Source organism: Budorcas taxicolor, chromosome 2, assembly GCF_023091745.1.
Source record: "Budorcas taxicolor isolate Tak-1 chromosome 2, Takin1.1, whole genome shotgun sequence".
In the NCBI taxonomy this organism is placed as follows: domain Eukaryota; kingdom Metazoa; phylum Chordata; class Mammalia; order Artiodactyla; family Bovidae; genus Budorcas; species Budorcas taxicolor.
Window position 1 is genome coordinate 74,324,983 of NC_068911.1, and position 14,791 is coordinate 74,339,773.

General features: G+C 36.0%; 1 protein-coding gene across 1 annotated transcript in view; it reads left to right on the plus strand.

Annotated features, from left to right (window-relative positions):
* The first annotated feature begins 2,513 nt into the window (after positions 1–2,513).
* SCN9A (sodium voltage-gated channel alpha subunit 9) overlaps positions 2,514–14,791 on the plus strand; it is an 89,369-nt gene continuing 77,091 nt past the window's right edge. Inside the window, exons 1-6 of the mRNA XM_052635773.1 lie at positions 2,514–2,771; positions 8,525–8,643; positions 9,252–9,341; positions 9,945–10,073; positions 11,618–11,709; positions 12,691–12,900. Of these exons, the coding sequence (XP_052491733.1) occupies positions 2,514–2,771; positions 8,525–8,643; positions 9,252–9,341; positions 9,945–10,073; positions 11,618–11,709; positions 12,691–12,900 (898 nt within the window). The remainder of the gene's footprint in view (positions 2,772–8,524; positions 8,644–9,251; positions 9,342–9,944; positions 10,074–11,617; positions 11,710–12,690; positions 12,901–14,791) is intronic.

Sequence of the window (14,791 nt, forward strand, 5' to 3'; positions counted from 1 at the left end):
ACTCCGGTATTCTTGCCTGGAGAATTCCATGGACTGCGGACACTGGTGGGCTATAGTCTGTGGTGTTGCAAACAATTGGACACGACTGAGTGACTAACAATACTACTTACTGATAAGGGTTGTTATACTGTGCTCAAGGGGAAGAGTCATCCATTTTGCTCTAAACATAAATAGAGTTGATTTTGTTTAACATAGGAAGCGGAGAAATCTGGAAAAGAAAGAATGATTAGTTTCAGCTTCCTTTCACTTCTTTTTCTGAATCTACATAACCTGTGTTGTCACTATTGTGATTTGCTTAATTTTTACATTTCACAATGGAAAATAAAAGAGCAGACCATGGCTTCTCTTATCTCATCCTCCCTTTGTATATCAAGATATCATTTAATGCACAATCTTTCAAGCTGTTCACAGTGGGTTGACATACTAGAAGTTGGTGTATCCCAACACTCAGGCAATCCTAATGCAGAAGGACTCATTTTTATTTCCCAGTGGAGGAGTTATGAAGTTACCTTGACTCAATGAAATAATGTGCCTATCATTTTAAAAATAAGAACTGTTAATTTTATGCTCTTTTATTTAGAACATTCCAAAATAATAATATATAATTTTTAAATTTTTCTTTCCTGCACTTTTTGTAATGTTTTGTATATACATGTAAGTCAGTTAAGGAAGTCATAATTTGAGTGCCTATCATAGTTTTGTTTTTTTTAACTTTAAAAATTGAATCTTTCCCAAAACATTTCCAAAATTTCTTTTACCTTCTTTGTTCTTCTAAAACATTTCCCTAAATCATTTTAAATTCAAAATGAAAAAAATGTTTTCTGGTTTGTAAAAGGGCATGTATTTATTGTGTGTGTGTGTGTGTGTGTGTGTGTGTGTGTGTATGTTAGTCACTCAGTCATGCCTAACTCTTTGGAACCCCATGGACTGTAGCCTGCCAGGCTCCTTTGTCCATGAAATTCTTCAGGCAAGAATAGTGGAGTGGGTTGCCATTCCCTTCTCCAGGGAATCTTCCTGACCTACGGATTGAACCCAGTCTCCTACATTGTAGGCAGATTCTTTACCATCTGAGCTACCAGGGAAGCCCATGTATTTATTATAAGAAAATCTAAATGTGTAAAACAGAGTAAAACAATCTTCCACTGCTTCACTTTATAGAAATGAGTTTCTTTAAGAGAGAGAAGCAGAGACTGTGAGTATGTCAGACAGAATAGGATCAGGTGATGCAGAAAGAGGAGAACTGGAAAATGGTGCTATCAGAAGTCCTATCACGAAGATTTTTAAACAAGGGAAGTTGAGTTGCACCAAGAGTAAGCACAGATGAAAAGAAAAGTGAATTAAGCATTTTTAATTAAGTTGTCACTAAGATCCGTGAAGTACTAAGTTCAAGTTCTTAAATAAAGTTCATTAGAGGGCATGGAAAATAAGTCAGGTACATGGTTCAGTTCAGTTCAGTCGCTCAGTCGTGTCCGACTCTTTGCGACCCCATGAATCGCAGCACGCCAGGCCTCCCTGTCCATCACCATCTCCTGGAGTTCACTCAGACTCGCATCCATTGAGTCAGTGATGCCATCCAGCCATCTCATCCTCGGTCGTCCCCTTCTCCTCCTGCCCCCAAACCCTCCCAGCATCAGAGTCTTTTCCAATGAGTCAACTCTTCGCATGAGGTGGCCAAAGTACTGAAGTTTCAGCTTTAGCATCATTCCTTCCAAAGAAATCCCAGGGCTGATCTCCTTCAGAATGGACTGGTTGGATCTCCTTGCAGTCCAAGGGACTCTCAAGAGTCTTCTCCAACACCACAGTTCAAAAGCATCAATTCTTCGGCGCTCAGCCTTCTTCACAGTCCAACTCTCACATCCATACATGACCACACGAAAAACCATAGTCTTGACTAGATGGACCTTAGTTGGCAAAATAATGTCTCTGCTTTTGAATATGCTATCTAGGTTAGTGATTACTTTTCTTCCATGGTGTAAGCATCTTTCAATTTCGTGGCTGCAGTTACCATCTGCAGTGATCTTGGAGCCCAAAAAAAATAAAGTCTGACACTGTTTCCACTGTTTCCCCATCTATTTCCCATGAAGTGATGGGACCAGATGCCATGATCTTCGTTTTCTGAAGCCAACTTTTTCACTCTTCTCTTTCACTTTCATCAAGAGGCTTTTTAGCTCCTCTTCACTTTCTGCCATAAGGGTGGTGTCATCTGCATATCTGAGGGTATTGATATTTCTCCCGGCAATCTTGATTCCAGCTTGTGCTTCTTCCAGCCCAGCGTTTCTCATGATGTACTCGGCATAGTCACTTAGTAAGTGCCCATTCAACATGATGGTAATTATGTGAACACATTACTTATTGCAATTGAAACTAGAATCCGTTTTTTATTATTACTGTAATAATTATTATTATTTGCTAAGTGTCATTCTTGACTGGCAAACAGTTAAGGCTTTCTTTATTTCTCCTTAGGCCTCTTATGTAAGGAGTTGAAGGGGAAATAAAACATACAGGATGAAAAGATGGCAATGTTGCCTCCCCCGGGACCTCAGAGCTTTGTCTTCTTCACAAAACAGTCTCTTGCCCTCATTGAACAACGTATTGCTGAAGGAAAAGCAAAGGAACCCAAAGAAGAAAAGAAAGACGATGACGAAGAAGGGCCAAAGCCAAGCAGTGACTTGGAAGCCGGCAAACAGCTGCCCTTCATCTATGGGGACATTCCTCCAGGCATGGTGTCAGAGCCCCTGGAGGACTTGGACCCTTACTATGCAGACAAAAAAGTGAGTTTATTGTACCTGCAATGGTGCAGTCTCTCTTTACCTCTTTTGTACAAACAGATACTGAGATTAAGAGGGATTTAGTGAAAAACTACATCATGAAAACATGTTTAGTTAAAAATGCATATGTAGGATATTTCAGAATATGTACTTTTTCTAATATTTCATCAAAACTGATTCTGTCACTGGGATACTCTTGATTTTTTTTAATAGTGTTCAGTATCATGTTTTGCCCTTTAGACATGACATAAGTGCATCCTCATAGAAACAAAATAACTGTCAATGTGAGAAGTAAGACCTGGGTATACGTCCAGAATGCATTTGCTTGGAGGTGTCAGTTGAATCCATGGGAATATATAAAATCACTTATCTAATTATAGGGTTTCAAGAGCCACTCATTTAGGGGGTTGGAGAGAAAGGAGAATCTGAGATGGTCAGAGAGGTAAGACATAAATCAGAAAATTTTCCACTATTCAAAAAAAAGGAAAGAGAATATCTCATAAAATTACTCAGGAAGCTGAGGCTAGATAAAGACTATTGGAATGAACAAGGAGGATGAGTTGGTAACTTTTTTGCAAGCAGTTTATGTTGATGGAAGTCAAAGCAAGAGAGTGGTAACTCTACTCAAAACTCTTTAATGGCCTATATGGGAAAAGAATCTTGAAAAAAAGAGAGAGGATATATGTATAACTGATTCACTTTGCTGTATGCCTGAAACTAACCCAACATTATAATTAACTCTGTTCATTTTTTTAAAAAAGCAAGATAGTGATGGACAGCAAGGAAAAGAGGAAGTATGAGAAATTTAAGAAATTTCCATCAGAAAGATGGTCACTGAAGGCAACAGGAAAATTGAAAACTTAAAAAAAAAACTAATGAAACGTTGCAGTTACGGTTTTTTAGTATTTATTTTTGGCCATGCTAGGCCTTCCTTGCTGTGCGCAGGCTTTCTTTCTCTCGTTGCGGCGAGCAAGGGCTAGTCTATAGTTGTGGTGCGTGGGCTTCTCATTGCAGTGGCTTCTCTTATTGGAGAGCATGGGCTTCAGTAGTTGTGGCACACAGGCTTAGTTGTCCCATGGCATGTGGAATCTTCCAGACCAGGTATCAGACTCATGTTGCCTTGCATTGGTAGGCATATTCTCAACCACTCGACCACCAGAGAGGTCCCTTGAAAACCTTTTTTACATAGGGTATAAATAGCATGTTTAAAAGTGGAGAAAAATTATTCCCAGAGAGGAAAATACAGAGAGTTGAGTAAAGACAAGGGATAAACCACAAGTCGGCTTAAATTTGCATTAGAAAAGTGGAGAGAAGCCTTACTGTGTGAGCCTTGTAGGGCAAATAAGATGAATTTAAGATGTGTTGAAATAAATGTAGGCACATCTGAGGAAATGCATGTTAAATACTGTCAATATTTTCCATACTACAGGAGTGGAAGTTGTCCTTTGAGAGTCAGTCTTGGGAACAAGGAAATGGGAGAGTTTGAAACAACTGCTGTAAAGATAATTCTACCAAGAAAATGAGGAGGTTACCGTCCTTTTCGAGACAGTAGCAGATACAACCAAACTGAACTTGACAAAGAAGAGACAGTACAGGATAAAATCAGCAGGTTCCCTAACTTTCTCCCAACAATGCTTTGCTACACAGCACCTGCAGAATTACCATCAAGATGTCAAGAAAGGCAGGATAAAGTCCATTTAAAAGTTATTTTGATTTAAAATATAAATAAAAGGGCACATTTCTTGATAAGATAGCTAGCAGACAAAATAAGGAACAGTGCAATGTCTTGTGAAATAGAAAATGTGATGAACTTAATTTTGATAGTATAAACGCATCTACTTCAGGAAGAGTTGCTATGAGTAACAATGCATAATTTTTTGCCTCACATTAAAATCAGCATGTCAACAAACTGACAGCATGTCAAATAAGCAGAATACCTGAGAAGCCTTTGAGATAATACCCAGCATGCTTGTTCATATTCAAGAAAAGAAAGCTAACATGTTTTCAGGGTCTCTGTGACAGGCACTGGATTTTTCATACAAATTAGCAACATATTCACCACAACCTGGAGAGATAGGAATTAATAAAGGATTTGAGGAAATTAATTAACTCACAAAATGTTACATAAACGCTTGTAAACTCCGTCCTAGATTTTTTTAGTTCAAGTTGATTTGACTCCCTCCTGAGATGTTGTCCGGCATCTCTTAATTTAGTTTTGTTTTTGTTGTATAGCAACTACTTTGCTCACAACTTTACAAAAATGAATGAAACAATGAGTGGATAAATAATGAAATAGGCAAAATTAAAAATACTTTCTCATTTTGCTTATTGATATTACTTCATCCTGAAAAATGTCTGGCCCCTGCAATTCCCATTTCCAGAGGGGGCCTGGATGTAATTTAACCAGCCTCCCTTAAGGAGGAAAAAGTCTTTCTGTGAGTAAATCCCAGTTCAGAGACATAAACTAATATTGGCTTAAAGTGACTTGGAAGGTAAGAAGAAAATGTTTGCATTTGGAGGATGAAAAATGGAATTATTTTAGCTCTGGGATAGACTAATATAATAGAGAATATTTGGGGTAGGACTCCAGTCCCTCGCTTTGGCCCCAGCTCCTTTCAGATGTGACACCAACCATATTAAAAGCCCAACACACATCTGCATCAGAATATAATACTTAGGTAGAGCTAAGTCAGAATAGGTAATCTATTTTTCGTGGCCCTTTCTTAACAGATAAATAAATACCCAAAGGGATTATTGAGTCTTCTTATTTTTATCTTTTGGTTTGGAGCTTTAAATGATCAACTTTCTGTGCTGTGTCCTAGCTCCTCAGTCATTCTTGGTTAAAATAGTTTGGACTTCCCCTTGCAACTTCAGGGTTGACTTTCACGTGGATTGAGTTTTTAATGTTTCAGGTTATTCACACTAATAGATGAGAGCTTTATTTCTGCTACACTATAATCATTGCTTGGATTAAAAATCTTAATGACTCCTGATTTGACTTAGGTTCAGATTTTAACTTATACTTGAGTGTAATGATCAATGCTTTGTTTAACAAAAAAAAGAGAACATTTAATAAATTAATGTAGAGGTATGTAGAGATTAGGGCTTCATTTTCATATATAATGAAGATATTCAGTGGCTTCCCAGGTGGCCCTAGTGGTAAAGAACTCACCTGCCAATACAGGAGACATAAGAGATGCAGGTTTGATTCCTGGAGTGGGAAGATTCCCTGGAGGAGGGCATGGCAACCCACTCCCGTATTCTTGCCTGGAGAATCCCGCGGACAGAGGAGCCTGGTGAGCTGCAGTATATAGGGTCACATAGAGTCAGACACAACTGAAGTGACTTAGCACGCATACATGTTCCCAACATTTACCAAGAATTTACAATGTACCAGAACTTAAAAGCTTCACAGGTACTGAGTGCTAGCCCTCAAGTTGTGAAATGGTAGATCAAGTATTTAGAATACTATCGTCCAACTCCAAAACTTATACTCGTAAGTTCATAATTCTCTAATTTTATGTTCAATAAATTATTAAATAAGTGAGCCATATTAAAATAATTTATTCAGACATTGACATCTGTGCATTTGCTAGCAGGAATTTAGAGTTTTCTAGAGATACTTATTCTGCTACTCAAAATTTCATATCTGTTTTCCCATCTGTAATTAACTAGTGGCTGTGTATAAATCCAGACAATCCTAAAGAAGTTTTTAGTGTAAATGAAAATTGGGAATTTGAATTTAGAAATAGTAAGCCAAGTCCTTTTTTTTTAAATTTCAAGTACAAGTTAACTTGATCTTGCCAAGTTGAGGCAGTAATATTTTCACGTTAGCTCAGATGACTTCTGTTTCATGAAGCCTCCCTAATTATTCCAATAGACATAAGACCCTGCTCCCTCTTTACTCTCATGCTCTGCCATTTGGATTTCTCTGTATGATACCTGTCATGTCATGCCTTGTATTAGAGTTGTGCTGTCTGCTTAATCACACAGTCGTGTCTGACTCTTTATGACCCCATGGACTATAGCCTGTCAGGCTTCTCTGTCCCTGGGGATTCTCTAGGCAGGAATACTAGAGGGGCTGCCATGCCCTGCTCCAGGGAATCTTCCCAACATAGGGATCGAACCCATGTCTCCTGTGTTGAAAGTGGATTCTTTACTTTCTGAGCCACCAAGGAAGCCCTGTATTAGAGTTACTGTGCTCTTAATCACTTTTCTCTGAAACCTCTTGAATGCAAAATTCATGCCTCACTTATGTTCAAATTCATTTCAGTATCTCTTACGCCATAGTTGCTCCCAGGTGGCACTAGTGGTAAAAAAAAAAAAAAGCTTGTCTATCAATGCAGGAGAGACTGAAGAGACACTGGTTTGATCCCTGGGTCAAGAAGATCCCCTGGAGGAGGGCATGGCAACCCACTTGAGTATTCTTGCTTGGAAAATCCCATAGACAGAGAAACCTTGCAGGCTACAATCTAAAGGGCTGCAAAGAGTTGACAAAAGTGAAGCGACTTAGCACACACTCACGTTCACTAGACAATTGTAGAAAATATTAGATGAATGAATTTTAAGAAGCACAGTGTATTGAGATTTAAGAAAACAATAATTGTACTCAAACATGAGGTATTAATTTTAAAGCTAATTTTCAATATAAAAGTGAACTTTATGCTCAATTATGTTTTAACATAACTGGTATAGTAAAAGAGACCAGGAGTATAAAAAATTAACCTGAGATAGTTCTCGTTTGTTTTCTCAGGAACACTGCCACATACAAAAGCAAGATTACCCAAAGTTATATCTCTAAAATTTGGTGGAAAATATTTATTACATACGTTTACCACTCATAAACATACGTAAAACTTATAATCAACATCAAAAAGACCAAAAATCAGTGTCTTCTGTTAATAGATAGCACAAGGAATTTGCTTGCCAGCCACAGATAAGTAAGAGCAGGCTTTGACCTTAAGTCTTTCTGGTTTCCAAGCCAATTCCTTACGTTGTTTTAATGTTTTCTTGTTATTGCTGTTTATTTGTTTGGCTTTTAAATTTTTCAACTAAATACCAAAGCCATGGAAAATGTGACTCATTATTCAGTGGTTACGTATTTTTTAAATGGTTCTATTTACATTTCAAAAAATTACCATGGATAGTAGCAAGCAAGTTCTTTAATTTGTGTTATTTTAGCTGTTTATTAGTATTATATGTAAAATAGGAAAATCAAATTAAGTAATGGGTTTCCTTCAACTCTAATGTTCCTTAAATTCATGAAAATATTTTGAAAACTCATATTTTAGAACATTTGCTATTGACCCTGAAAATAGCCAGGAAGTATTACAATTCTCAAAGCAACATGATAAAAATCAGGGATAGCTGGTTGCTATTTGGTTTGTATAAAATGCAATGTAATGATATAAGGAAGTTGTATTTAAAATAACTCCAGTGGCCACAAGTTATTGTTACTGATTTGAATGTTAAGGGATATGAAAAAGAGAACACTGCATTTTGAAAGCTGTAAATAATACATACCCATAAATGGCTCACTTCTTACTTTATTGAAGAAATGGACAATGGACTTGGAGTTCATTGGCTAACATGACGTGAATATCTCCATCAATGGCTTTGGAACCACACTGCCTGAGTCTGATGGCAGAGTTTCTTTAATATGACTCTACCACATGCAGAGGTAAACTGCAGATATTAATGTGCTAGATTGAAATTTTGGAATTTCAATTCATGCTGTTTTCTTTTTGCTCCTGCAGACGTTCATAGTGTTGAACAAAGGGAAAGCAATCTTCCGTTTCAATGCCACACCTGCTTTGTACATGCTCTCTCCTTTCAGTCCTCTCAGAAGAATATCTATTAAGATTTTAGTACATGCATATCCTTTTTAAAATGCTTACTTACAGTGGTTCTTTAAAATGTAGTTTTTGGCTATTTTATTTAAATACAGAGTTTTATTTCTTTTCTACCTGAAAAGACTCAGGTTTATCAATCTCAATATAATTTGGTGTAGATATCTGAATAGATTGGGAGTATGACAATTTTGGGCTTCCCAGGTGGTGCTAGTGGTAAAGAACTCACCAGCTAATGCAAGAGACATAAGAGATGCAGGTTTGATCCCTGGGTCAGGAAGATCCCCTGGAGGAGGGCATGGCAATCCACTCCAATATTCTTGCCTGGAGAACCCCATGGACAGAGGAGCTTGGTGAGCTACAGTCCATAGGTTTGCAAAGAGTTGGACATGATTGAAGGACTTAGCATGCATGCATGCATTCATTATATCATCATCATCATGGCAATTTTAGTATTTTAGGATAAATTGCTTTTATCCATTACTCTTTTGTTCAGAGAGGTTTTTTTTTTTTTAAGTCTATAGACTCTTTTAGAATTATTTTCTAAGGAAAAATTGTCAGCATTTCAACAAATGTTATCAGATATTCAAAGTTACCATGTGTTGTTTGATCATATTCCTTGATTCTAAGCTACCGCATTCAGCATGCTTATCATGTGCACTATTTTGACGAACTGCATATTTATGACCATGAGTAATCCTCCAGACTGGACCAAGAATGTAGAGTAAGTGGGTATAAGTACATTTTAATGTAGTCTTAGTATGGTTGTTGTCATCCTTCCTTTTTCATACCAGGAAGTTATTGCATGTATAAAAATTGTGGTGATTATCTTCCCAATGTATAAAAATTGTGGTGATCATCTTCCCATGGTCTGTAGTTACTTTACTTTACTTTCAATTAGGTTTTTCCCCTTTACAGTATTAACCTGCTAACATTAGAAAAGAATAATACATGTTACAGTCTTTTCTAGAAAAAAAGATCTTACCAGATACCCTGCCTGTTCTTAGACATGTCATGTATCTCTTGTCCTTGGATGTATTTCAGATAGGAACAATACAGGAATTTTCTAGGCAGATCTCATACCTGTGTTCTTAGTAAACTTAAAATACCTCTACTTTCTGGGAGCGTTTCTGACATATATTTCAAGATTTTCTGGAAAGATATTAGTTGTAATTTATTCTAATAGTTAGAGTGGGCCCCTTAATCATCAGCCATACTCTAATCAGTGTCTTCCTTTGGTTGATCTGAGAAAAATAATTATAAAGGCTTACCTGGTACCATATTCTTTTCACAATGGATTAATATCACAATGGACTCTTTTACCTAGGTACACTTTTACTGGAATATATACTTTTGAGTCACTTGTGAAAATCCTTGCAAGAGGATTCTGTGTAGGAGAATTCACTTTTCTTCGTGACCCATGGAACTGGCTTGATTTCATAGTCATTGTCTTTGCGTAAGTATTTATTTCTTGAAACTCCAAACTCATGAAAATCTCAGACAGCACAGTATCCCAGTGAGAAGGAACTTAGGGATCAGACTTTTCCTGCATATAATAGTTTGATTTAAAAGATACTACATGGAAACTAGTCATCAAAAAATGGTAATAATTTTTCAGAAAGAGCATTTCCTACTCAAACATGTATTTATGATATCATTATAATAGAGGATCTTCCTCTGTGCTCAGCATGTGGATGGATAGCATATGTGGTGCCAGTTAGAGTCACACTTTTCCCAAGTTCCTATTTAATATCTGGTAAAACTTTTAAGAGAAACAGAGAAAACTCAGGCATTTATTATTAGCATGGTGCTCTTTCTATTAATGTATATCATCAAGAACTAATAAAGTATAGAAGCAAATCTTTTCATAAGGACTGTCAATGCATACTAAACCTAACATTAATGCATTGTGTATATATTACATAGGCATCCACAGTTTATTTTCATGGGGAAAATATCACATTAAGATATAATTTTAGCTTATTTATATTGCTGCTCTTTTCCTAAATATATTTGTCAGAAGATTTCTTTAGTTTTAAAATCTCAAACCTAAGTGCAATATTTTCTCTCTGTCATTTTGAATTGTAAAAGTAATACATGTTCATTGGAGGGATTTAGACAATACGTTGGAGAAGGAAATGGCAACCCACTCCAGTGTTCTTGCCTTGAGAATCCCAGGGACAGGGGAGCCTGGTGGGCTGCCGTCTATGGGGTCGCACAGAGTCAGACACGACTGAAGCAACTTAGCAGCAGCAGCAGCAGACAATATGAAAGGGTCTTGAGATTTTTAGTCTCCAATTCTGTACACCTGCCCCACCTCTTTGTCCTTCATCCATGACTACTGTAGGTCCACCCACCACCTGCTAAGATAACACTGTGTCAAAGGCTGCATCTTCTCAGGGGTCTCCTTTTTTCTTAAGTATAAATTACATGCCATAAACTTCATCTTTTTTAAAGTATAAAATTTGGTGTTTTATAGTATGTTCATAAAGTTATGCAACAATCACCATCCTCTGACTCCAGAATATTTTCATTATCCCAGAGAGCAGTCACTTTCCTTCCCTTCTTCCCCCAAGTCCCTGGAAAACACTCATCTATCTTCTGTCATTGGATTTGCCTAATGTAGACATTTCGCATGAGTGGAATTTTAAAATATGTGGCCTTTTGTGGCTGGTTTCTTTTAATTAGCATACAGTTGTCAAGATTTGCTGATGGTGTTTTATAGAACATTATTGATATTACCATAATATTGAAGTCTAGTCATTGAAGCATTTCATCATTTATTTAGGCATTTAAGTGTATGAGGCCATTTTAATATTTGCATTTTGCTCACATCAAATGACTCAAATCAAATTAAATTAGTAATGATAGAAGCAAAAGATTTGTAGAACTATAAATTTAAATAAGAAGTTCCAAGCATAGGAAACACCTTGACTAAAGGCACAGGTAAGTATCATAGACTCTATCTAAATTCTGAATAACTCTGATTTAATTCTGCAGGTATTTAACAGAATTTGTAAACCTAGGCAATGTTTCAGCTCTTCGAACTTTCAGAGTGTTGAGAGCTTTGAAAACTATTTCTGTAATTCCAGGTAAGAAGTAACTGGTGTGAAGCATTAGGTCACTCATAACTCCAACTATTTGGAAGTTGTTCTTTGCTTGTGTGTGTGTGTGTGTGTGTGTGTGTGTGTTGTCACCGTGTTTGTGTATAAACTCCCCTATTTCAGATATGTGACAGAGTTTGTGGACCTGGGCAATGTCTCAGCGTTGAGAACATTCAGAGTTCTCCGAGCTTTGAAAACAATTTCAGTCATTCCAGGTGAGAGTGGGGTTAAACACCAGGGCTGACTTTGATCTTTTGAAGGAAAAAACAATAAAAACTGAATCTTACATAATTTTAACTAAATTTGATCTCATGTTTTTCATAATTGTTATGAAAAGTCAGCCTTTGAGTTTAATCAATTGCATGAGTCTTAGAGGATGAAGATGGCCATTTGGTTCACATCTCAACTTGAAATTTTTCCTCCTGTTTAACAGTTTATTTTCCATTTTGCTTATCCAGGAATAAAAATTTCAATTTTTTTTACTGCTTTTCTTAGAGTGAAGAAAACAGATATAAAAATATTAGCATGCGGAGGATTGCATGACACAATGCTTTTTTCTTTCCTCAACAAACCATTTCTTTACTGAAAACTGTTGCCACTGTATCCTGTAATTCAGCCTCTGTTTTGGTCATTATAAAGAGATGGTTTGTCTGACAGACATTTACTGAACTGACACAAGTTATTTTTTCAAGTGAGTGTGGCTATGATTCGAGCAACCAAATTATTCATTTTGACTGGCTATTCTCTGGAAATACTTTAAAGTTTTTAGTCACTTGCTGCAATATACAGAAACAAAATATATAAAATAGCAGATCCCCCCTTTTGAGCTGGTAGACTTTTTTTGAACTAGGTTATTTAAGATCATTGATTTGATAAAGTGCATGCTTTTCTAGGAAAGCTTGTATTTTGCTTTTGGTTTTCATGTGGAAACTTTATTTCATTTGAACACCTTTTCTGCTCTGTATTCAGGCCTGAAGACCATCGTGGGGGCCCTGATCCAGTCTGTGAAAAAGCTGTCAGATGTCATGATCCTGACTGTGTTCTGTCTGAGCGTGTTTGCCCTGATTGGGCTGCAGCTCTTTATGGGCAACCTGAAGCATAAATGTGTGCAGACTTCACTTGCAAATAATGAAACAATAGAAGACATATTGAATACCCTCGATGAAGAAGAATATGCAAGTAAGAATACCTCTGTAGTTGCTAATAGGTTGAAATAAGGCTAAGAGCATTGTTCTCTTTTGGCAATGAAATGTTGCTTTCATTTTAATTATTTCAAAACCACTCAAATATACAGAAAGTTGCAACAGTGTGAATTTTTATCATGTTGTATTTTCATAAATTTCCCTGGATCTAAGCTTTCTAGCAGTTCTAATATTGAGAACTTGGGATAGTTCCATAATTCTCAATTTCTATAAGATAAAAAAGAATAAATTTGGCTGTAGAGAAATAAATTTAGCTATAAATTAATGATATTGACCGTTAGATTTCATCATGAACTATATATTTATATACTATAGTTTTATTGTATAGTTTATGCTTACATTTTTTATAGTATGATTTATTATATAATAATACAATTATATTTTTATACTTGTATTATTCTTATAACATTATTAATCATGGTACAATGTCAATTATCACATATTAAAATATTTGTCTCAATATATTTCTAAAGATTTGTGTAAGCAGAGAAATGTATTCAGCTTTATCCTATTATATTAAGCTCTATCCTCCTATTATAACCAATGATATGTTTCACAGAGCTTTCTAATGGCTCCCCTCAATCTAGCTGATAGACCATTGAAGTTTAATTCCTCAGAACTTGTTCTGTAGGTATCATTTCAGACGATAGGTATACACAGTCTCAGAAGTCTACTTAATTCACAAATATACTTTTGAGTATCTTACAGAAAACATAAATTGCATGTTTCCTAACAGTTATCTCGTACCACAGTTTCTTTCACCAAAGCTGATTAGTGTGAGTGATAATGAGGTCTGACAAGATTGTACTTTCTGTCTAACACCTGTCTGTATGATGTTACCCAAAGAACCCATGAAAGTTAATAGATAATTGAATCCAGAGGTAAAATGGATATATAAGTGCCTTAGATAGAAGGGGATCAGGGAGTAAAGGTCAGGAGTTAATTCTCCTTAAATAATAAAGAGTCATATGCATCTTTTTTTTTTTTAATTCAGTGTGTTTTTCCTACTCACTGAGAAATATAAAGGCAAATAAAATCTAGCTAATATAGGAAAAAACCTGTAAGTAAAGAAAACTAAAAAAAAGGAACCTAAAACAAGAAAACTGAAGATTTTCAAAGTAGAATTTTTATGTGTTTGTTTTACTAACAGTATTTGATAAGGAATTTAGCAAATTTTCCTTTCCTTTTTTAATTTATTTTTTTAGCTTCTGATTTTATTAATATGATCCTAAATTTTACATATTTCCCAAAGACTATTTCTAATTTATATGCCATAAAATTTTATATATCTTACAGATAATTGCTGACATTTATATTCTGTTTTATGAGTTGGTTTACAGCACTTACTTAAACTTGACTTTTTGTACTGGGAACACTGTGTCCTTTTTTCAGAATCTTGGTCTCATTCCTGAGTTCATGACTTGAGTGATTTTTAAAACATTTTAGAATTGCTATAAGCAATTTTTTTTGAAAGGAGTAGTAAAAGCTCTTAGATTTTGCAGTGTGCCCTCATGTTGCATTTACATGTGAGTGAATGACAGCTTAGCTGAGAGTGGAATTTTATACCACCTTCTTCTCCCTCAGTTCTGTACATTATTCTTGATTTTCCTCTGAAATACACTTTCACAGCAGAGATTACTGTGTTGAATCTGTTTTTTGTGTCATAGAAGCCTGGTCTCACTTCAATATTTATTCAAGCATTCATTTCTCGTGTCTGTTTATTGAATGCTTCCTTGAGCTAAGCATTGTGCAAGTTTCTGGAGCTGCAGCAATGAGTATGGTAGCCTCAGACCCAGCATCCACAGAGCTTATCCTCTTGAGGGAATAAAAGAATAAAAGGAGGGGAACAGACAAATAACAATATTATA